General features: G+C 42.3%; 1 protein-coding gene across 2 annotated transcripts in view; it reads right to left on the reverse strand.

The window, feature by feature from the left end:
- Window positions 1-22,245, reverse strand: part of wdpcp (WD repeat containing planar cell polarity effector) — a 59,864-nt gene that overhangs the window by 24,922 nt on the left and 12,697 nt on the right. For both annotated transcript variants that reach the window (XM_085369047.1, XM_085369046.1), the window contains 3 exons: window positions 17,970-18,106; window positions 14,408-14,599; window positions 5,341-5,944 (listed from right to left, as the gene is read on the reverse strand). In XM_085369047.1, the coding sequence (XP_085225173.1) occupies window positions 5,341-5,944; window positions 14,408-14,599; window positions 17,970-18,106 (933 nt within the window). The remainder of the gene's footprint in view (window positions 1-5,340; window positions 5,945-14,407; window positions 14,600-17,969; window positions 18,107-22,245) is intronic.

The following is a 22,245-nucleotide window of genomic DNA, read 5'->3' on the forward strand; positions in this document are numbered from 1 at the left end:
ATTTTTATGAAATAATCCAGTTTTGATCTAGATGGGCATTGAATTAAGGGAAAACCCAGCAGACACAATAGGTTTCACATACATGGTTTGAGCCTAGTCCCATACTAAAACAAAAATTCAGACAAAACTACCACTGAAAAAAGATTTAAACTCTAGGGCAAAGATTTATGCATATCTGGGAAACTGAGGTTTAATCAGGTGCTGCTAAAGGAAGATGTTTTTTTCAAAAGATTTTCCTCATTTGGCGTTATGGTGATGGTGTCTAACAAAATGGTACAAAATGTCCTGTAGGTCATTGTGAAGACCACACTAAATGATTCACATCATTTTCAGCAACTCCTTTATGCCCTAATGGATCCTGGGAAATAGAAGATAGATGTGTTTTATTGCATTCATTCAGAACAACTTTTAAGGATCTGCATTAAGAAACCAACAGAAATAGGAATAATTTATTCAGTATTTCTATCTTTTGCTTCATTTTTATACCTTTTTGTTTCGTTTCTATATTTATATTTTTTCTAAGATTTTGATGATAGAGCAGTATGTGATTATTGATCTTTTCCTTTCCATCTATACCCTTAACAGTTTATCCAATTTAGGGTAGCGCGGGTGCTGGAGGCCTATCCCAGCTCATGAATACCAGTCCACCACAGTATTGAATGATACAGTATATTTTCATCTTTCTGTGCTACAAAGAGGGAAAATTCTCTTTAGGCTTTAACAGTTGGTGTGATAATGATTCTGTGACCGTGCAGAATAACCTGGAGGAGTTACTTAAGTTAAGTGAGTGTCCAGTGGATCAGTTCTGACTCTGAGGCAGCACTAGATTTGTTAGACCAGCATCGACTCGTCAATCAATTAGAGAGGAAGTGTGTTCAAGCCTTCATGTGTACTTTGTGTCCATCAGTTTCTGTGTGCAAATGCAAAATAAAAGCAAGCTTCTCATCCTTTAACACTGAGCAGAGTGCATGTTAGCATATGTTCAAATAACTTGCCTACATGTTATTGAAATATTTAGCTCTTTAACAGAATGGAAACCTTTTCAGGGTGTAACCAGCCTCTTATGGGGTGTGTCTGTGTGCTACTGCAAACAATATTGTAACATAGAGTGACCTTTACCCTAAGATCATTTGAGGACTGCTCTGATGGACTGTACCTTCTGATCAGTGATGACTGACTGTGCTTTTGTTTGTGCAGACAAGGAACATGTTGAATAATGGAAGAATGGCATTTTGTACCCTTAACCGCAGCAGAGGTGTCTCACTCTGTTTCTTAAAGTTCAAAGCACATATACAGGTGAAGGTGTTGAATGCCAGGGGTAATTATGCTCTATTGTCACTTAATCACGAAGGTACATAATGCAGCAGATGGAGGACTCCCTGGCTCATTCTGATTTGCGTGAGACGAGTTGGTACAGGACCATGTTCTGACAGTAGTTTCACCTCACTTCTGAACTAGCCTTTTTCACATGCATGCAACATTTAACACTCTGCTGTATATGTATTAAAGTGTATATATTTACCAAAATTTCTGGACATGGCTAGTGGCATAATAGGTGATCACTGACAGCAGTACTGTCAATGGGCCATGCTGCAGGCAGGCAAGAAAAACTCACTACTGATTCTAGTCTAATTAGTATCTGTAGGGCGGGGGGGGGGGGGGGGGGGGGGGTGGTATGAGCAATTAAAATGACAAGCTGGCAATTAGCAAACCACCAAATCCCCTAAAGAGTGGGCTAATGTGGCTAATACATCAGCTAAGTTGCTTGTGTGTGATTTTTGGGTACTGTATGTGTTTAACTGCATGTATGAGTCCAGGAGTTGGGCGCTGACATCTGCTCTAAGCTGACGCAGACAATGGATCACACCTGTCCACACTGACTTATTTGACTGTGCACAAACAACACTGAGCAGGACAAGATCAGCACCAGCATGGAGAAACACAGAACGTAGCATAAACATGACTAAAAATATGAAAGACCTTGGTCTAAAACATAAAAAACCAAAACGTGTTAACTTGGAACTATTATGTCACATAAACTCATTAGCTACTGAACTTCACATTAGCACAATAATCTAAATCAGCCAATCATATGGCAGCAAGTCAATTAATTTAGGCATTAGGAAGATTTGAAAAAAAGTTGCCTGGTCTGTTGAGTCTAGATTTCTATTGCAATATTTAGATGGTAGGGTCACACTGGCTTGAGTCAAACGTCAGTTTGATGTTGTTGGTGGTGTAAAGGTGTGGGAGGATATTTCCTTGGCAGACTTTGGCTCCTTAGTACCAATCTAGGGGTTTCACCCAGGCACAGTATTAGGCAAATGTGGATTTTATTTTTAGAAGTGAGTATTAAGTAAAGCTACTGGAGTACCTACTCAAGTAAGTACTTCTGGCCACAGATGGCTCCATCCTCATTAATCAATGCTGGGTACTGGCAGTAGGAGTGCACTGGCTTATGAGTGGGCTTGTGTTTCATCTCTGGTTTGGTGTCAGTTGAATATAATAACCACCACACTGTGGAAACACATGCAGAACTGAGGACAATGGGACCCATATAAAACGTCTATGATAGGCTATGCTTCAAGTTTTAATCAGTTTTAAGATCAACTTTTTGTCTCCAAAAACAAGTCAAAGAGCCCATTCTCTCTGGGAAGACAATGATGAAGTAGCTTTTGGTCACACACATGAAACGTGCCACAAATCCTTGAGCAACAAATACAAAAACAAAAGGAAAAAATCTAGCATGTGAAGTAATGTATCTGGTTCCTCTCACACCTCTGCACAGGTGGCTAATAACGGTGTGCAGTGGGTAAATCACTGGAAACGAGTGGGGATTTCTGATGTTGCGATCAAACATGTAATTTTGACAGACCATAAACCCATCTTAGAAATGATGGATAACTCTGCTCACTAATTTTGACAAACAATATATGCCAGGCTAGATGAGTATGAACCCTGCTCGCGCAGCAGATCAACAAACTCACTTCCAAGTCACCTTGATGACCTAGTGAATTTTTTTTATAGCCAATGAAAGAAGCATTAGCTTGGGTTCATTCTCCACACACAGTTACATCATTGTCCTTTAATATTTCCCTGTTTTCCCATCTGTACAAAAAAAAGAAATTGCTATTTTTTCTTGGGTGCTGTGCAGCACATTCCCCAGTCTGCCCCTCCACAGCCTGTACCAGTGCAGGCCCAGCCATGGCCAACGTGTGCCCAGATGAGATAACTCGGTGCAGGCAGGGGGGTGGGGGTGGGAGGGGGCACCAGGGAGAGCTGCCTCCTATGGAAAAGAGAGAACTTGGAGCTTGGCCAAGTCTTTCTTCCTAACCGCCTCACGACTCACTCCTTCTGTCATGTAGCGGGCCTTATGAAACAAGTCAATACAGAGAAGAAGCAAACAAATGAGTTGGAGTGAAAGTCTGTGTGTGTGTGTGTGTGTGTGTGTGTGTGTGTGTGTGTGTGTGTGTGTGTGTGTGTGTGTGTGTGTGTACGAACAGAAGCACAGAAATAGAAGAATACACACATGTGTGAAGAGGGGGAGAATTATCATGGAGAAAAGACGTGCAGTGACTTTCTTCATCAAATACTTGGCAGACGATCAGAGGAGCGGAAGCTATTGTTGGAAGACACCCTCCTCTTTCCCTGTGCACACAGGCAAACACAGTCAAACACACACACACCCCTCAAACACACATTTCAAATGCACACTTCTACTACCTTCCTCCCTCCACCCTCACTCTCCTGCTTTCAAACTTCGGTAGAGAGTTGCGTGCCGCTGTCACATCTTCTTTCCAAAGTCACAATTAAAGATGCTGAATACGTGAGTGTGCTTCGGAGGGTGAGGTGGCTGCTTCGTAAAAATTTTGATTGGCAAACTTTATCTGGGGACCCCGAGGGACTTTGCAGCCACTGTAAACGATTTATCGGAAAAATGCATCCCAGAATGCTCCTCGGGGGCTCGTGCCCCGGGGCGATTATTGAATGACCTCTGAGAGCGTGACTCCCGCTAACCTTCCCGCCTGTCAACAAATTAACTTCCTTCAGGAGTGGAAAGGTACTGGGACGACCAGCTTGACAGCACTATTCACACAGGCGGGTTCAGACACAGCTTCAGATCCAAAACAGAGCAAGAGTGTCTGAAGGGAGGAAGGCACCTTCATTAGGAAAGGGAGGCTGTGCCTGAAGTGTTTTCTACTTGGAACTGTGTAATGTAAAATTTAAACAAATGTGAGGGAACTTATTCTTGGCAGAAGGAGTAAGAAATACAAAGAACTCAAAACAGGAAAACAGGTAAAACAGGAAAAATGGATCTCATTATCCATCTGTTTTACACATGTTTATTCCAAGTGGCAACCTCCAGGGCTGAAAAGCAGGTCAAATGTCAAAAACTGCAATAGCCTGAGTGGCCACTTGAGGCTAACTTGCAAAAAAAAAAGTTAATCTCCATGACTTAGAAGTTAAAATATTGAACTTTACAAAGTTCAGAAAAGGTTTTGGGGTCCTTACAGCACATTTGTTGAGGCCTCAGTTACATGGGGTGTTGTACCAGGAATCTCCCTGTGATTGCTTTTGCTATGGTCAACCGTACCTTGCATGGAAGTCACTGACTTGTCTGCAAATACTCAAACTCACACTGTGTTTGCTTTCAAAATGAAAGATGTGCTTTACCCCTGCAACCATATAAAAAAGTGCAACTTCTACTCTGCAGGCAAACGGTATCCATTTCCAGTTTGCGTTGCACACTTCAGTTCCATGACAGCTGAACATAGCTTTGTTGCCAGCTGTTTGCAGGCAAGTTGGCATCTTCTATGCAATCTATAGATGACTGCGGCAACTTACTACTCACCAGCTGATCAGGGAACCCACTTTTCTCCCGAGCAACCAGTGATTACCACGAGGGTCATTAACCAGTCTCTAGGCCTCCAAAACGGAGGCCTTAAACTTTAGACTTAGGTTTACAGTCAGTAGCATGGCCACTTCGAGGAGGTTGAACCTTACAAGATGCCTCCTCTAATCAGTTTTTCTGGTGTTGGTTTGTTTTGGAGCATTTGTATAGCAATTATCTGAAGCTTATGTCTTTTTGTGCCATTAATTGTCCTAACATCCAAGAAGAATTTTAGTGCATGAGATTCTGCTATTTAATTTATGTGTTAAGTTAGCACGAGTTAGCCAATATCCATGGTTTGTAGATTTATCAAACAGTCTCAGCACACTAGCAATATGCATCTTTTATATAGCCCTTGTTTTTTTCCTATACAAGATTGTGGTGATTGACAATAACAAAACATTCCTCATAATTTCAGAAGACCATTTTTTGTCCAATGTTATTTTACCTACCTAGTCTAAATCTCAAAGCTGCCAGTGGTCCACCATGAAAAGAAAGTGCGAGCATATCTGTCCCCTCTGGGCCTCCATCCAAGCCAGTCGCCCATTGCAGTCCTGCCAGGCCTCCAGAACAGCGCAGGTGCTGAGCTAGTCTTAACGTGGGAGCTGAAGCTACCTCCTCTGATACGAGCGCCATATTTACAGGTGCCAAGCCCACATCAAAGCACATCAGCTCCTCCTGTCCTCCCCCTACCATGACAACAGCCCCAGCAGGGTGCCAGGCGAGGAGGGTGGCCGGCACGGGGCATGAGGCTAGGAAAGAGATCCCGCGTCGTTGGTCGTACAGGACTAAGGAGGAATCACTTAAGCCAAGAAGCAGAGTGGTCTCAGAGGGGTGACGCGAGCAGGAGACTGGGTGAGATGACAGCAGGATTCGGGTGACTGAAAGGCGGTGCAGGCGTCCTCGTGCACATTCATACACACAGGTATCAGCCCAGGACTCCTCTCTGAATCCCTGAGGCCCTGCAGGTAACTCCACTGTTAGGACCTGGTAGGGCTGGAGCAGGCTGAAGCGGCAGTCCAGAGGGTTGCCTTCAGTGTGGACTGAGCTTAGGACCTGAAGGAGAAAAAAGTTAGAGAGGACAAGGGAACAGCTTCAGAAATAATGGCATGAAGAGAAATTTCGAAGTTGAAGAAAAATGATCTTGTAATCTTGTTTTGCACGGCTATATCCTGGCATGTAATGTTTCCACAGGAAATGGAAGCATGTGTGAAGGATCGTGGTACGCCTGTCTACAGACATCCCCAGTGGAGGCTTCACAGTTTGGTCTGGCAAATTCCTTTCTGAGATGGAATCTATATATGAAAATTAAGTACACATATTCACAGAGGATGATTTGTAATAATAATTTGCTTGACCCAAGACGCCTCATTTGCTGTTCAAACTTTCTGTTTACAAGAGGCAGCCAATCAGAAGACAACTGGATTTAAATCAGCACATTTCAGACCGGACATGAACTGTAGGGGGCCACCAAGGCCCAGTATGAGGAGAGGATTATTTTAAACAGTGAATCAAGCACAGCTACTGTAATAAAGGGCAAGAAGAGCAATGTGGAGTTTGAAATCAACATAGTCCTCCTTCCTGATACAGGCATGCCAGCATGCTGAAACAAGATTTGAAGGATGATGTCTTCTCTCAGTGTCGAGGAACAAAAACATTACTGTAAACTTTAGGGGAAGAGGACTGCATCTACTGTAGATCAAGTGTATTTTAAAAAATGTTTTTATTAGTCTGTATTCATCATCAAAGATCTTTTAATTTCTGTTGCTGTTTTAACATGCTCTTCAACTTGAAACCTGTTTTGTGCTGCAACTGTTATTGAACTAACCTGTTTTGGAATAAAACGGCAGAGACAAAGACAGAACACGTGAGAGAAAGACAGAAATGAGTCATGCCGTGGCAGCAGCCCCAAACCCCCTGGAGATGAAAGAAATGGAGCCTTCCATATTGCTCATAAACACCCAGCTGTCAATCAAGACAGCTAATGATAAGAGCTCTATTTTAACTCAAGGTCAACAACATCTTCTCCCTAAGCATGCCATGGCTTGGCACATAATGATAAACAACCTCCTCTGTTTACCTGTGTGAGGAGCCAAGAGCTCAGCAATAGACATGGCAAATGACAAGAAAAGGAGCCCTTTTCACTGGATACATGAAAAAATCTTGAATTTTTTTGACCAGTGGTCAAATGCAAAATGTAGATTATTTCTGCCTGGCCTACAACCAGTTTGCGTGGGTACAATGGTCCTGCTATGCAAACAAGCACTGACATTGAGGGAGACAGGCCGTGTCACGGGTGGTAGTGTCGATAAACACCCACAAGAAACCTGGAACAGTACGTGGATGACAGGAGAACACAGGCTGTACTAAACATCAGTCCAACAGTTACACAGTCACTAAAAGAGCTTTTTAGGAAGGATTTCACCTTACCAAAGCCTCTATCAGAGCCCTGCATTGACCGTGGCAGCTTTGGCTAAATGAGCCCATTTCTTTTCGCCGTGTAGACAGAAAGAAGGATCGGCTGCCTGCCTGCCTTCCTTTCCTTTTGCAAAGCTGCTCGGCCCAGTTTTTTGGCAGGCATTGCCAAAAAGGGACTTAGAGGGAGGAAGGCAGGTTTTTTTTGCCTGCCCATGGTCTACAGCAGGAGAGAAGCAGATGACTGTCCTCCTGAAAGCTTTTTTTCCTCCCTATAATCCCCCAGAGCTAGCTCCTGCTGCACCCCAGGGGGTGGGTGCTGCGTGTGAATGTGTGTGTTTATTTGAAGCAGCAGGGTAGAGGGGCTCAATTCATGTAAAAGGTGGTGTATCCTGGGGCTGGTGCAGTTCTCTGGATAGCTTAATTTCTGCAAAGTGACACATGCGTGAAAATAAACTAGCACACAAATGCATAGCAGGTGAGGGTCCATCGTATTCACCCTACAGAACGCTGGACTCATAAGACCTACCTCAGTGCCAAAAACCGTGACACCCCCCACCCTTCAACTACATCGCATCCTTTCAGCTTTTCATCGCATGCCCGGCTTGCTAGTGCCCGCTGCCTGCTGTGAGCCTGCATGCCACCATGGCACCATCGGGGGGCTGAGGTGCAGCTGACTCAGCTCCGTTTCACCTGACAGATGACCCTCCAAGAACAGGGATCAGAGGGCAGAGGCAGCTAAAGTTCTGAGCCAACAAATAAATACTACATGGGCGGATTCAACCTGCAGCAGCCACTATTTACATTTTTAAAAATGTACAATGTGCACAAAAAACATGTATGACGTGAGAAAATAACAGCATGTTCAACCCAAGTTGGGATATTCATAACACAGCTGATGATAATTGCTTTATTACACTCTCAGCCCCTCTATAAATATTTCTGACCAACATTATTCACAGTTTAAATATTAAACCAGCTTTAGCACCATTGCACATAATATTCATCATCTAATCCTGCTCTGTGGCACATTTAATTCAGAATTGGTATCAAGAAAGTAAAAGAAAAAGATTAAAGTCACTAGAAAAGTGGATTATGGAAGTCAGAATCCAGGCTACTGAACTGACTAGTGTTTCAATAGAGACAGTGGCTGTGAAAAGTCCCTGAGTCTATCAATCCATGAGGCTGCAGGTCATAATCCCATAACCCCCCCTCACCAATGAAAATATTTAAGTTATTTAAGACAGCAGTCCCCAACCTTTTTTGCACCATGGACCAGTTTATGTCCGACAATATTTTCCATGCACTGCCCTTTAAGGTGTTGCGGATAAATACAACAAAATAAAACCAGTAATTGTACCAAAAAAAAGAAGATTTATTTATAACACACGGGAAAAGACCCAGGGAAACCGAGTTAGCGATTAAAACGATAAAAAAAATAACACTAAAAACCGTTAGAAACCCTGAAAACCATGAATTTCACTCCCAAGCCTCAACTCTCGTGGCCCAGTACCAAATGACTCACAGACTGGTACCAGTCCGTGGCCCGGGGGTTGGGGACTGCTGTTTTAAGAAGTTCAAAAACACAAAGATCAAGAAGAAGTGGCAATCCTGAACAGTTGACTGCTGAAGTGAGCAGATGATGGCTCCGTTAAACTGTAGGAGGTGATTAGCTGCCACAGTGTGAGCCCACTATTCCCCTAGTGGGCTCACAAAGATGCTCTGACTTTAGGTTTATCACACAATCACGCTCTCTCTATTTGAGTCTCATCCATTTTCCCAATCTTAATGTGATGCATATGCTACGACCTCAAACCAGTTGGACACCTCAAGGAGATTTTTGGCTGATTTGTTGAGAGTGCATTATTGGTACATTCATCAAAACATTAAGGGGGTAGCATCTCTTGGAAGAGTGGTCTTCCATCCCTCCAGTACTGTGTTTGGTTATATATCTGTCACTCTTTTGTATTTCATATAGTTACAATGAATATTCTCATGGAGTGCCGTCATTTCACCATTTCACTTTTTTATGCATTGACCTGTGTATTTAAATATGTTGTATTTACTGGCCTTAAGTATAATAGTGCCTCAAATATTTTAGTGGTTGCATTTGATAGTGCTAAAAGTGACATTCAGTGCCAGAAGCACCCACACTCCTACAGCCAGTGTAGTTGCATGTAACTCCAGGTAATCTTTAAGTCGAAGGTACGCCTCATATTCCATCATCTGGACTGAGCAAAGTCAAGCAAAATGTCCCTGAAGGCAACACAACTGATTAGGAGATTTAAGAAAATTCAAGACTTGCAGGGTTATGGAGGTTTCTGCCTTTCAGGGCCAAAATATAATCTTGAAATGCTAACATTACTCTAAAGACCAGAAAGGAAGAAAGACAAACGATAAAACTGTTGACCTGCAGTTGGCTGTGTGATCTCTACAATAAGATGTAGGTGATGTGTTACTCTTTAGATTTTAAACAGACTTAGCATAGCACAGTAAATATTTACAAATCACTGGGACTTCATCATTTACAAAGCCAAATCTTTTTCACCTCTTTTAACAAGCTGCCCTTAAACAACAATCGACCTGTAAAAAAGGTGTAGAGATGTGTCGTAATGTGTCCAGAAAAGCAAAGCTTTGTTTGCCTGTGAACTCTTCAGAGTATATTGTGGCATGTGAATGTACAGCATTCCCTGAATCTGGGAGCATAAAATAAAAAATGATGAATCAGGTCAAGAATGAGAGTGAGCAAGTGAGTGAACAGATGTCCAAACGAGAGACAGAGAAAAGGGGATGCAGACAGAAATATGTAGAAAAGATGATGAGAAAGAGTGGAAATGGAAAAGAATAAAGAGAGGAGAAAGATGCAAAGAGAGCAGAGACAAGGAGAGAGGGAGACAGACACAGAGAGAGAAAGAAAGACTTCTAGTAAGTAGCTTTCTCCTGGTTATTGGTTTCAGTGACTGGTCAAAACTATTCTTCTCCATTCTTCTCCTCTCTCTCTCTCACCGGCACCTTTTTTCCCCCTCCATGGCGTGAAAGATAAAGCGGACGGGCCCAACTGTGTGGCTGGCCCTTGTTCACAGCAGTGGCCTTTTGAAGCCAATTTTCCAGCTCACGGAGCAGAGAAAGACAGGGAGAGACGGATAGAGAGAGACGGAGGGACTTGGAGGAGAGTCGAGGGATGAGGGGTGTTTGGGGAGGCGGAGGGGGGATAGCTGGGTGGGACTGGGGAAGTTTTAGGTATGTGATTTGGGGTTAGAGTTGAAGTACTGATGTGAGAAAATGCACAGGCACAGCGGGATTACGAACCAAAATATTCCTCATACCTTCCCCGGCTGAAAATAACGGAGGGAATATCGTTCACTGGACGCAAAACTGTACCAGCAGTGCTCCCAGTGTGATGTTTAAAAAGCAGCGGAGCTTGGGGGTAAATCGACACTTTGGATTCAGCACCAGACCCTTTCATGGTACAAATTATTTTGCAGTGCATTTCTGAAACGTGCTTTAATTCTTCATATTAAGACTGCAGCTTTTAATTTTTAAGGAGCAAGTCTTGCCAGCAATCTTGCTTCAAAAGCACCCTTACTCTTCATCACAGTGTTCTTGAAGTGAAGAATAAATAAAATATAGATTAGAAATTATTTAATTTCTATGAATTTTTTTTTTTTTGCTCTACTCTTAAGTCAAAAAATAATTAAAAGACAGCACAAATCAACAAACAAATGCAGATCAAACAACTACAGACTGTTTGGTGACAGATAACAGGATAGACATACAGTTAAAAAAAAAGTGTTTGGAAATAATCGGGGGAAAAAAGCAAAAGCAAACAAAACATTCATCTCACTTCATTTAAGATTATTCAATTCCAGGAAATGGCTGATTTATGTGTTTGTTTGGAGGGGGAGGGTGTATAAAGTATGAAGGAAGGATCATTAAAAATGTTAACTGGCTCCTGCATAAAAACCAACTGTGTATGTTTTCCTCTCTTTACCCCCCCACGTTCCGTGGCTCCACTTATCAGCATGAGGAGGGAGGAGGTGGTGAGGGGGGTATACGAATTAAGACCACATAGGGAAAGAAATCAGACTTTTTTAAATGCCGAGACTGGCTAGAAAATTGGCTTAGTGCGGCAGATAGCGAACTGAACAAAAGGAACATATATATGAGCTTGAAGTGATTGAAGTAGCTGGCGTCGCCCGATGTGTGCCCAGCATTTGATTCCCGCTACGGCTCTTACATAAACTGCTCGCTTAATTTCACACCGCGCATCTGAAAAATGACAACAAACGCTTTCATTAGAGAGCGATGGCGCAGCCCCATGAAGAGACTTTAATGTTCTTGAAGCGAGGAGGAAGGAAGGAGGAGAAGGATGAGGGGGGGGGGGGGGGGGGGGGGGTGTTGAAGGAGACACAGACTAAACTAGGTGAAGGAGTGTGATAAATGTGGCGAGCATTCCAAAAACAAGAAGAAAAACCAGCAAACAGCATCTGCTTTGATTATTTCAATATTCATGTACACCCCCCCCCCCCACACACACCTCCAATTCCTCCCTCTTTCTCTGCTGCGTGAATTTGTTTTCCTAGCGTGCGATTGGTAACGCTCATTTTTCCTCCTTCTCCCTTCTCTCTTTGGTGTGGCGAATATTTTGCATATGCTTACTGAGGTACACGTACCGGGGTTAGAGTTAAGCCCGGTTTGGTAATTTGGGATCTTTCATCTGCTTTCGGCACGAGGCCAATCCTACACTGACACAGAATCGGGTCATGGGTAGGGTTTTTGCCACAGGGCACGAGGATGTGCGTTTCAGCCTGTGCGTGAATGTGTGGGCGTTCTCCTTCACGCTGTACCACAGCTTAGCTCTCTTGCTTTTTTCATATGGTGATGCATGAAGGTGCAACACAGAGGTACCACCCTTGAGGTGACTAACACACCATCCCCAATCCCATCCAGAATAACACAGGTCTCTCCTCAAATTCAGCAGCTTTGTTGCCCCTTTTTCCCTCGCTGGTGTCTGGTGAGTGTGTCTGCAAGCTTCCCTGTGTGTGAAACTACAAAAATATATGGGATGACTTTGTGTTACTGATACTGAGAGCTTCAAATAAAGACTGAAAAGTATTTTATAAGTATTTACTATATTTCATTATGTGTTCATGTTACTAAAATTCAACTTAGCCTTCCTCTAAAAATTCCTAGTTCAATAATGAGAGCATCCATCCTTGCCAAATCATCAGCTACCATTATACAAAATCTACTGTGAACACTTAGGAAGTATGAGGATTTCTGCACTGATTAATTAATCTTCATCTCAGTCATGAACAGATGGACTTAATAATCAATCACACTTTAGGCTTTAAGAAAACATGAATGTCTTTGCAACTTATTTCAAAGCTACTTGTAGTCAGGTAATTTAACTAAGAAGTTAAGGTAAAAGACATATGTGGTTTGTAGAGGTGAACAGATTCTTTTATAGAGAGATTCTAGGTGCAGCTAATCGGTGGCAGGGTGGGGGTCTCAGGATCACATCTCCGATTTGGTTCTGTTGGCTATGTCGACTGATGACTTCCAGCTTAAACCCGATCGGTTTGCTGGTGGTGAAGTGGCGGGGATGACAATTAGCACCTCAAGTCTGAAGCGAGGGAAGGCTGTAGGTGCTCACTGCAGTTTGGGAGCAGTTGTTGCTTCAAGTGGAGGACATTAAGCATCTATTCCTAAGTGGGGGAAGAGTATTGAGGTTTTGCAGACACATGACCACTAACCATGTGATCTTAATTTGTCCACCATTTTGGGCATGTGACAATCATGGTAGGGTCAAATGACTAAGCTCCTAATCACACAGGCCTAGAAACTGGTCAGTGACCCTCTGGCAACCACTGATGATTAGGGAAAAATGTGTACTCCTCAGCCAGTCAGGAAAAATCTCCTTGCAATTTCTTTGGTTGCTATTGCTGCATTTGCCTGTGGTTTGCATGGAAGACTCTGCTTTGTCTACAACCACTTGTATTGTCTTGGCATTGCAAACATTTGTTGGTTTGCATCGCCCTTTCCAAGAAGTCAGCAAATGTTTGCACATATGTAGGTATCCAAAGCAAAGCAAAGCACAGGAAGCCGCTGCAATCTGTTAGCGACCAAAGCAATAAAAACAATGTTTTTCTCAGCACCGTTTGCAACAGCCAGCAACCTCCAGGAAGCACTCGCCAACCAGTTGTGCGATATACATGTCACGCTCATGACCAGTGATTGTATCAGACCCAATATGTTGGACAACTATAGCAAGACTCTATAGCAGGAGACTGAAATATGGATTGTCTGCAGCAGTGTGGCTGCTGCACCAATCTATTGCAGTGAAGAGAGCTGAGAGAGAAGGTGAAAGTGTAGATTTTCTGGTTGTTCCCACCCTTACATAGGGTCATGTGCTGTGGGCAGTGACTGAAAGATGAGACAGCATATAAAAGCACACACAGCTTTAGATATAGCATCAGGAGCTTGTTCTGTCAGGAGGAACTCAGAATAAAACTGTGACTCCAGGTCAGAAGAAACCAGCTAAATGCCCCGTAGGTGAGGTGGATTGTGAGTGATGTCACTGCTCAAATCCACCAGCCATGTCAACCTCAGTCATCACTTAAGATGCTTGAATTGCTCCACAGGGAGTAGGAGCTTTCTTCCCAAGAAAACGATGGGAGTAATCATTTTCTGCAAATGTATTCACACATAAGTCTGATATACCCGCAGTAACCCCAAAAGCATCCAAGACCAATTCATTAACCCTCTCCAAACCAGTAAAACATTGGAATGAGCAAAGACCATTACCGCTCTGGTTTCCCTGTAGGTAATTGTCTTTCATAGTTTTCATTCCACAACCTTTTCCTCTGTTTTAATGAATACAGGGTTTGTTCGACTGCTTACATGTGGTGTTCATTGGAACCTTTATTAAGGTCTTAAAATCCAAACAAGAGGTTTAAAGTTTTGAGCGGTTTGACTAAACCTTTATCATAGAATTTTGACAAGTTGTACTAGGAAATGCACAGTTGGAAATTCCCTGTGTTTAATGTAGCCATCATAAGTATACCTGTGCTATGCTCTGTGTGTGTGTGTGTGTGTGTGTACCTTCAGGCCTTCAGCAGGTGAGCAGCTGATTAGGACAAGGTTATTCCTGTGTGTATCTGTGGGAGTCCAGGGCCATAGCTCCTCACTGGACTCATCCTGGTTCCACCAGCAGAGCGCCACATCCTGGACACTGTTGAGACCTACATGTCTGTGGAGCCTACGACCACACCCGCCCAACTCCACACATACCACCTGGACACAAAAATACAAAACAGTGAAAATGGGCAATTAAAATAGTAGGAAGACAGAGATTCTTGAAGTTAGAACATATTTTATGAAGAATGGGAAAGATATGCGAGCATCTCAGTGTTTCGCTCATTTGGATTCACCTTCCTGGCCTGTTTTAAAACCCGAGGGCTCTGACACTTTCACGGCTGGAGCCCCTGGTGCCTCTGCTGTCCTTCCCCCATCCTGTTTTTGTTGATGTCTAAGGTTGTTTTTTCATCTTCCATTATTAATGTCTGTGTGCGTTTTGTTCTGTCGGGCTTGTTGTTTTAGTGATGTGCATATTTTTTGGGAAGGTCCGCCACGCTCTACGGGCCACAACAAAGAGACGCACAGTAATGAGCTCTCGTGGCGCTTGGGGGGGGTGGGCGGGTTACACACATTCACACAGACACACAAATAGACACACATACATAAATATGTGCATGTATGTATACAATCATTGATTTATAAAGTAAACAAACACTCTTGGATAGACACACAAAGTGCAGGTACACACACACAGCCCCATATTCATACAAACCTTTCATATATTCTTTATCTTCAGCCATACTCACTAACACAAGGAACCAGAGTCAATGGCTAATGCGCACACATTAAGAGACACACACACATCCATGACCTCTGTCACTCTGCAGAAGAATGGCTAAAACCTGATAGGTAGAGGGAGGACAGAGGTGAAGGAGGCAAAAGAGAGAGGAATAAATGGTGATAACGAATTTTAAAAAAGCTGATTGTTTGGGTTTGGAGAGAGGGTTAAGAAAGGCAAGTGAGGTGAAAGCTGCTGTCATGCACTATAGCTTCAGGGAAATGAGAATTGAGGAATAAAATAAAAGCATGAATTAATGAATGAGTGAAGGACGAAACAAAAAAGTGCACATGAAGAGGTTAAAAAGAAATCCAGATTAATTAGATCAGTATCAGTAATAGATCAATGAGAGGTTTGTGCCAAAATAAATGTTTGAAACCTAGGAAAAGAGCAGTTGTAACATCAAAATCCCCCTAAAAGGGCATCAGCAGGAATTTGGGAATATGTCTTTAGAAAATCAATTACTAAAAACATGTCTCAACAAAAGAAAATGGTCTAAAAGTCCCAGAACATGCAGAAATTAGTAAATCGACAAGCTGTACTGTATGAGTGGAGCAGATTTGAGAGTCAGTGGTCCATGTCTGCCCTCCTTGCCCCCTCGGGGGGGGGGAAATTTGCTTTGGACACAGAATACGCCTGAAAATGATGGAGCTACATCCGATGATAAAGGGAACAAAGAGTTGCTCCAAACAGCTGAACGGGAGATCACTGACAGATTAGAAATGGAAAAGAAAAAATAAAATCTGAAAATCACTGGGTTAATAACACACTCTATCTCTACCCCCCGTATGTCCCCTCCATCCCTACCCATCTCTTCGCTCTTCTAGGTTTTTTTTCTGCTGGCGTTTGCTGGTCAGCAATAATCAAAAACCACTTTCTGTGGGCCGGATTAGTTTAGCCCCCCCCTCAACGCCCCCTACTCTCCCTTCTCCAGCTTAGCCCACTGGACCAGTGCGGCGTGTACGCGTGTGCGTGTGTGTTGTAGGGAATGGGCAGCTGGGCATATGTGTACACATGTGTGTACTGGTCGCAGGTTGCATGCATGTATGTGCACATGCATTGACAGAGGTGTGTTGGATGTACAATATGGAGTGGTGGGGGTGATGCGGGGGGGTGTCTTATCAGGACTGTGCTTCTGGAGACAGACGCACAGCAGCAACGATTGCTTTTACACACACTGACACACACACACACACACACACACCCACACACACACACCCCCCCCCCCCCACACACACACACACACACACACACACACACAGCCCTTAACAAAAGGGCCTGGCAGTAATGTGATAATGCCAGGGTTAGCGGTTAGCCAGCTAGCAAAGGAGGACAGAGTGTAGTTTTGTTTTGTGGGAAGAACCGTCCTACACATAATCAAGCATATTACTAACAGCTAAAAAAAAAAAAAAAAAACACCTTCAGATCAGAGGGAGCCCAATACACACCTGAATAGAGATTAACAGACAGGAACAGGGAAGTCGCAGAGCCAGAGTCAAACTGGGAACATGTGAGCTATAAAGGCTACATTCTCATGATAATGTATATTGTATTGATGTAATACTAAACTGAACCAGTTGGAGAAATATTTATGACTTTTAATCCATTTCCCACCCTCATTTTCTTGAAGTGTGTCTCTGAAAACAATTTTTCCGTTTGACTGGTCTCATATGTGCTGATTCATGTCATGTGTACAAATGGAATATTTTCCTCTTTCAAAGCATGAAAAGAGCAGTTGGTGGTGGTGTGAATCATTTCATTTTTTACATCACAGACCACAGTTGGAGGCCTACATGGGACTTCAACTGCTTTACTCTAATTGCCTTATTAATTATCATTAGAAACTGTGTTAGGTTTAGGTAGTAAGAGGTTTTTTGTTAGGTTCAGGATATATGTTTATGTTTTATAAACTTCTTAGTTAGGTTTACAGAAACATCTTATTACATCTTATTAATAAACATTTTATTAGTTGCAGGGTGACACAGGTTACAGTCTGGATAAAATACATGCAAAAGACATGAAACATACTTCCCACTGAAATGCATTACATTCAAATTCATTCTAACTTCACAAAAATGAAATAATTTGTGTTCGCGATCATGAACAGATTTCTTTTTTTGTAACCTCTTCACATTTTGCCACAAGGCCGAGCGTTCAACCTCATATTTAAGAAAATGTGATGAGAAAAATATTGGATTAATGGTTTATTATTTACAGCCATTTAAATAAGATTTAATTTTCACATCTTTGTCAAAATCCATAGTGATGGTCTACAGATTACAAAAATCATGCCACCGTCCATATAGATTGAGAACAGACTGGAGGAAACTATTCTTAGTGGACTTTCCAAGCCAGAGTTGGTAATTTATCTAGCTGTCACAGGGAGAAGGTCAATAACAAATCAAGGACCCAGCAGGTTCTGACTGAGCTTCAACATGTTTTTTTTCTTTCCTAGCAGCATTTTCATAGTTATTTTTAATGGCATTTCCTCTCCGGTGTCCACTGAAAGGACATGTAACTGTTTTACTTAATCTCAACAAGAAAAAGTACCCTACCGAATGTGAAACTGATCCAAGAAAACACTCTGGAAGTGTTTCCCAAGCAGCTGGCTACATTGAGTGCACTTTTTCTTTTTGGCCTCCGTTTTATTTTATTTTTTAAACACTTCTCCCTCTCTTTTTGCAATCATCAACCTAAAGACACACATGCTTAAGCACACACATTTCTCCATCAATGCGTTACCTGTACCTTGATTTCAGAGGGTGAGAGTTTGTCTGTTCGCCTGCCAGTCTCTGGGGAGTTCTGGGTCTTTTTGTTCAGGTAGACTGCCGCCACTTGGCTCTGCTCCAGGAAGGACAGCAGAATCAGCCTATCGCTCAGCACCGCTGGCAAAGACATCGTCACACGAAATGTCATCATTCAAAGCAGAACAAAAAAACCCACCACAACTGTGTGCTATTGAGGAGAACCATATTATTAGAGCACAATTACAGCTTTTACTTGTAAACACATGAGAAAAATGTGGAATAATTTAGTAGCAAATCTGCATGTTATGATTCATCAAGTTTTTCTGATTGTAAATCTACAAAGTCTGCAATAGCTTCATTAATATTCATCATTAATCACTGACAGCTGGACACATCAAGTAATAAAGACTGGGCTTTTTATGTGGAAAATATCCAGACCTATCCTGTTAGCTTCCACACTGTTAACTCTGCAACCTGTACAGCGTCCTGGAGATCCTTTCTAAACATTATGCTCTCCTTACACTTTAATGCAGCTTATCACCCTTCATCGGTTTCCATTAGTTTTGAGCATCTGTCTCACATCCCGTCAATAATTCTTCCTTCCTACTCTTTCCTTTTCACCTAGTCTACTCGTTTCCTATCTCCACCTTCCTGCATCCCCCCCTCCTCTGTATCTCTTCCCCTCCTGTCAGTGCACTGGAAGCTCTAAGGCCTTTTTGTGGTAGAAGAACACACTTGATCCTGTTCAACTCTTCAGGAGCTGCATGGAAATGCTGATTAGCAATTAAGCCTCCCTCTCCTTCAAATTAATCTGTTTATGAAACCAATTAAATGGAAAGGGTGGGGGTGTTGTTACACATGCAGGATATCTGCTGCTTTGAGTTGAACGAGTAAGGCTGCACCCCGAGATTCAGAAATCTAACCAGCAATTAATCATGGTATGTGTGTATTTATAAACGTAGGGTATTGGTACGATTACACGTCAAATTATCCTGTTGTGTGAAAATTTCAAATTAATATGCAAATATTCACGTGCGAAGAGAAATGCAGAAAAACTAGCATTTTAAATCAGGTCAACTGAGTCAGGTTGTCCTCATGTTGAAGTTGGATTATAAAGCATTCGTAACTAAAACTGGTTCAAGGCTTAAACCATTAAAAAACAAAACAACAACAAAAAAAAAAAAAAAAAACCCAGCCATTAACGATGCCTTAGCTTTACAAAACAACATTTAATGCAGTAGTAAGCGTCTTTGTAATAGATTATAGACAAATCGAGTTAAATGCAGTTTAGTATTGATCTCGATGGGTGTCTATAAACGGGATTAAGATTAATCCCATTCATTTCCAAATGAAGGAAGGGATGTGAACCCAGGCTGTGGCCCAATCTGGGACCAGGTGGCTGATTTGGCATTAAGAACCAGACCTTCATGACCCACCCGTGAACACCCCAGACGCACACACATTTTAGACACATTCAAATCTACCATTGCAGACAAATGCACGGATAGCTACAAATACATTCATACAGACAAGCCTGCAACCACGGTTTATGCATGCATTTCTACACTCAGTAACACATGTAGAAATGCATTCACGCCCACAAGCATACGGCAAAGCTAACACATGGCCCCACGAAACGTACTCAGACAAAATGCACACACACACACACACACACACACACACACACACACACACACACACACACACACAGTCCCCTAAATCCATTTAATGCCATCTCCTCAGCAGCATGTTGACATAAGAGGCCAATGGGCTTAACCAAAGCACATTTAAACAGTGGTAAATGAAACCGGCTATGAAAAAATCACTTAAGGATGCTTAATCGTAGAGCATACGCGCAGCTTGGCCCAGCCACCGGCCAAAGGAAGCTGCTAATACTTTGATGGTGTAAAATGTTTGTAATCTGCAGCTCTTTATGATGCAATCAGAGCTCATGGTAGGAACACTGTCGTAACCAGCATTCAGGATGCAAAGTTTAACAAAGGAGTACGAGTGTGCTTTGTTGCTTTGTGAAATAAAAACAGACCTGGATGCAGTTGCTTTAAGTACCAAACCTCACATTTAGCTGAAACCATGCAAATCAAAGGGATTTTCGTTTGCATACAAACACCAAAAAGCTTTTTTTCTCTCCATTTAGAAAGTTGTCCAATCCCGTTCAGACAATGAAAATGAATTCTTTGGCATTACGCAGCGGCTTAGAGTTTAATTTAAGATTCGACTACAGCTGCAATATTTAGCCAATTAATTGCTTGGGTAAAAGAAAATGAAGGAAAAGTATTTTCATAATTGTCAAGCAAAATGCCAAATATTGTTTCTCACAATATGAGGATTTCCTGTCTAACACATGACAGAAAATCATACACTTTGGGCTGTAAAAGGCTGGCTGCGGGAAGTTATGGTTTACTTTTCATGCATTAAACAAATAAAACGATGAAGAAAATAATATTCACATTAACTGATGGTGAAAAAAATATCAATATGAGCAGCAATTTAAGTAAGTTTTCAACTTATCTGACATGGCAGTAATTTAGATATATATAAAAAAAATCTAACACACGTTGACCTCACATATGTCCTTACACAACAAGAAAAACCAAAACACACAGACACACGCATATAGGAGTTAAAACTGTAATTGTAAACTGTTTTAGTAACTGTACATTGTAAGCATTAGATGGTGTGATCCACTAAGGCTCTCTACTCTAATTGTCTCAGGCTAATTTAACAAGTGGCAGATGTGAGAACCTCTAACCGACTGCACCACCCTGAAAACACGCACGCACACACACACACACGCACACAATCCCCGGAACCCACCCTCTCACAACCATTACTCTAATAATTAGTGCCTCTGAGGCTTTGAATGGAGCGCAGCGGGAGATGAGTTAGTGTGTGTGTACCTGTGTGTGTGTCTGTGTGTGTAAATGTGAGTGGACATACAGAAAGTGTTTGTTTGTCTATAAGAGGGTAAAAAAATAAGAAATGAAAAATCTGTAATCGCAAATGTATGCATATGGGGACAAGTGTGTGTATGTCTGTATGCCAATTTGTGTGTGTGTGTGTACTATGGGGGCTTTATCAAGTGTCTAGAGACCCCGGGCGGAAGTGGGGAGGGCGGTGTTATGAACAAATAATTGATACAGAAAGAAAGAAATAATTAGCAGATTTGGGCCGGTGTCCACAGCCCTTTATTCTCTCCTGCCAGGTCTGCAGAGCGAGGGAGTGCAGCGCGAGGGGGGCGGTACTCCCTGGAGGAACGCGCGATGGAGGGAAAAACACTGATGGATGCTCTTAAGGGAAGGCCCCTGGACACACACAGCACAAAAGGATTTGCCCGCAATTAGCTAGCAGAGTCGCCTTGCTCACCTGTGGCACCTGTTATGTGTGTCTGAGTTGGCGCGTGTGGCGCGAGAGAGTGTTTGCGTGACAGAGTGGCGAGGAAAGGGTAGACGGTAGATGCATGTGGGGTGAGCAGGTGTAACTGCGGCGTCTATGCCGCCGCTGTAAGAGAAAGTGCGAGGTATAGACGTCATTGTGGTTTTTATAAAACTGAACATTTAAATGCTAATGCGTTCGCATTTGTTTGTTTGTTTGTTTGTTGCTGTGGGCAGAGAGAGGTAGCCGGGCATGATGTTTGTGTCCGTAAATCTGCTTAAAGCTCAATGAACCTCTGGAATATTTAAATCACCTAAAAAACAGAATTTCTTTCAGTAAATTCAAAAATAAAAACAATACACCAGAAAGCCCTTTGTTTACACTATAATGGGCATGCCGGTTGCAACAGCACTAATTAACATCAGCAGCACCAAAGTAACCAATACGACAGTCAAAAATGTCTTATGATGTTAATTGTACACTAAAGGCTCCCTGAATGTCTTGGACCAGCTGATCAGGGCTGTCAAACCCAGTAGCACTTAGGGCCACTAATTAAGGGCCACAAATATATAGCATTGAAACACTTTAATTTAATGTAAAATGCATGTTCCACATAGCCTAAAGACCTTCAGTCAATACAAACGCTGCTCATCTTTCATACCGTTTGGTCAAGCAAAGAAATTTCTTATTATACCTTTACAATAAAGCATATAACATACATCAAACTGTACTTGCTTTAAATGCCTGAAACATAAAGCTACAATCACTGGACTTTAAAAAACAAATAAGTGTCAAACTCATTTTAGTTTGACAGCCACATGAGACCAGTAAGATTATTCACTTCTAAGCTATAATAAAAAAGAAACTTCTCCAAATTGCTCCCC

Source organism: Diplotaxodon limnothrissa, linkage group LG13, assembly GCF_057381915.1.
Source record: "Diplotaxodon limnothrissa isolate DT_005_m linkage group LG13, D_limnothrissa_male_GT1.1, whole genome shotgun sequence".
NCBI classification, from domain to species: Eukaryota; Metazoa; Chordata; class Actinopteri; order Cichliformes; family Cichlidae; genus Diplotaxodon; species Diplotaxodon limnothrissa.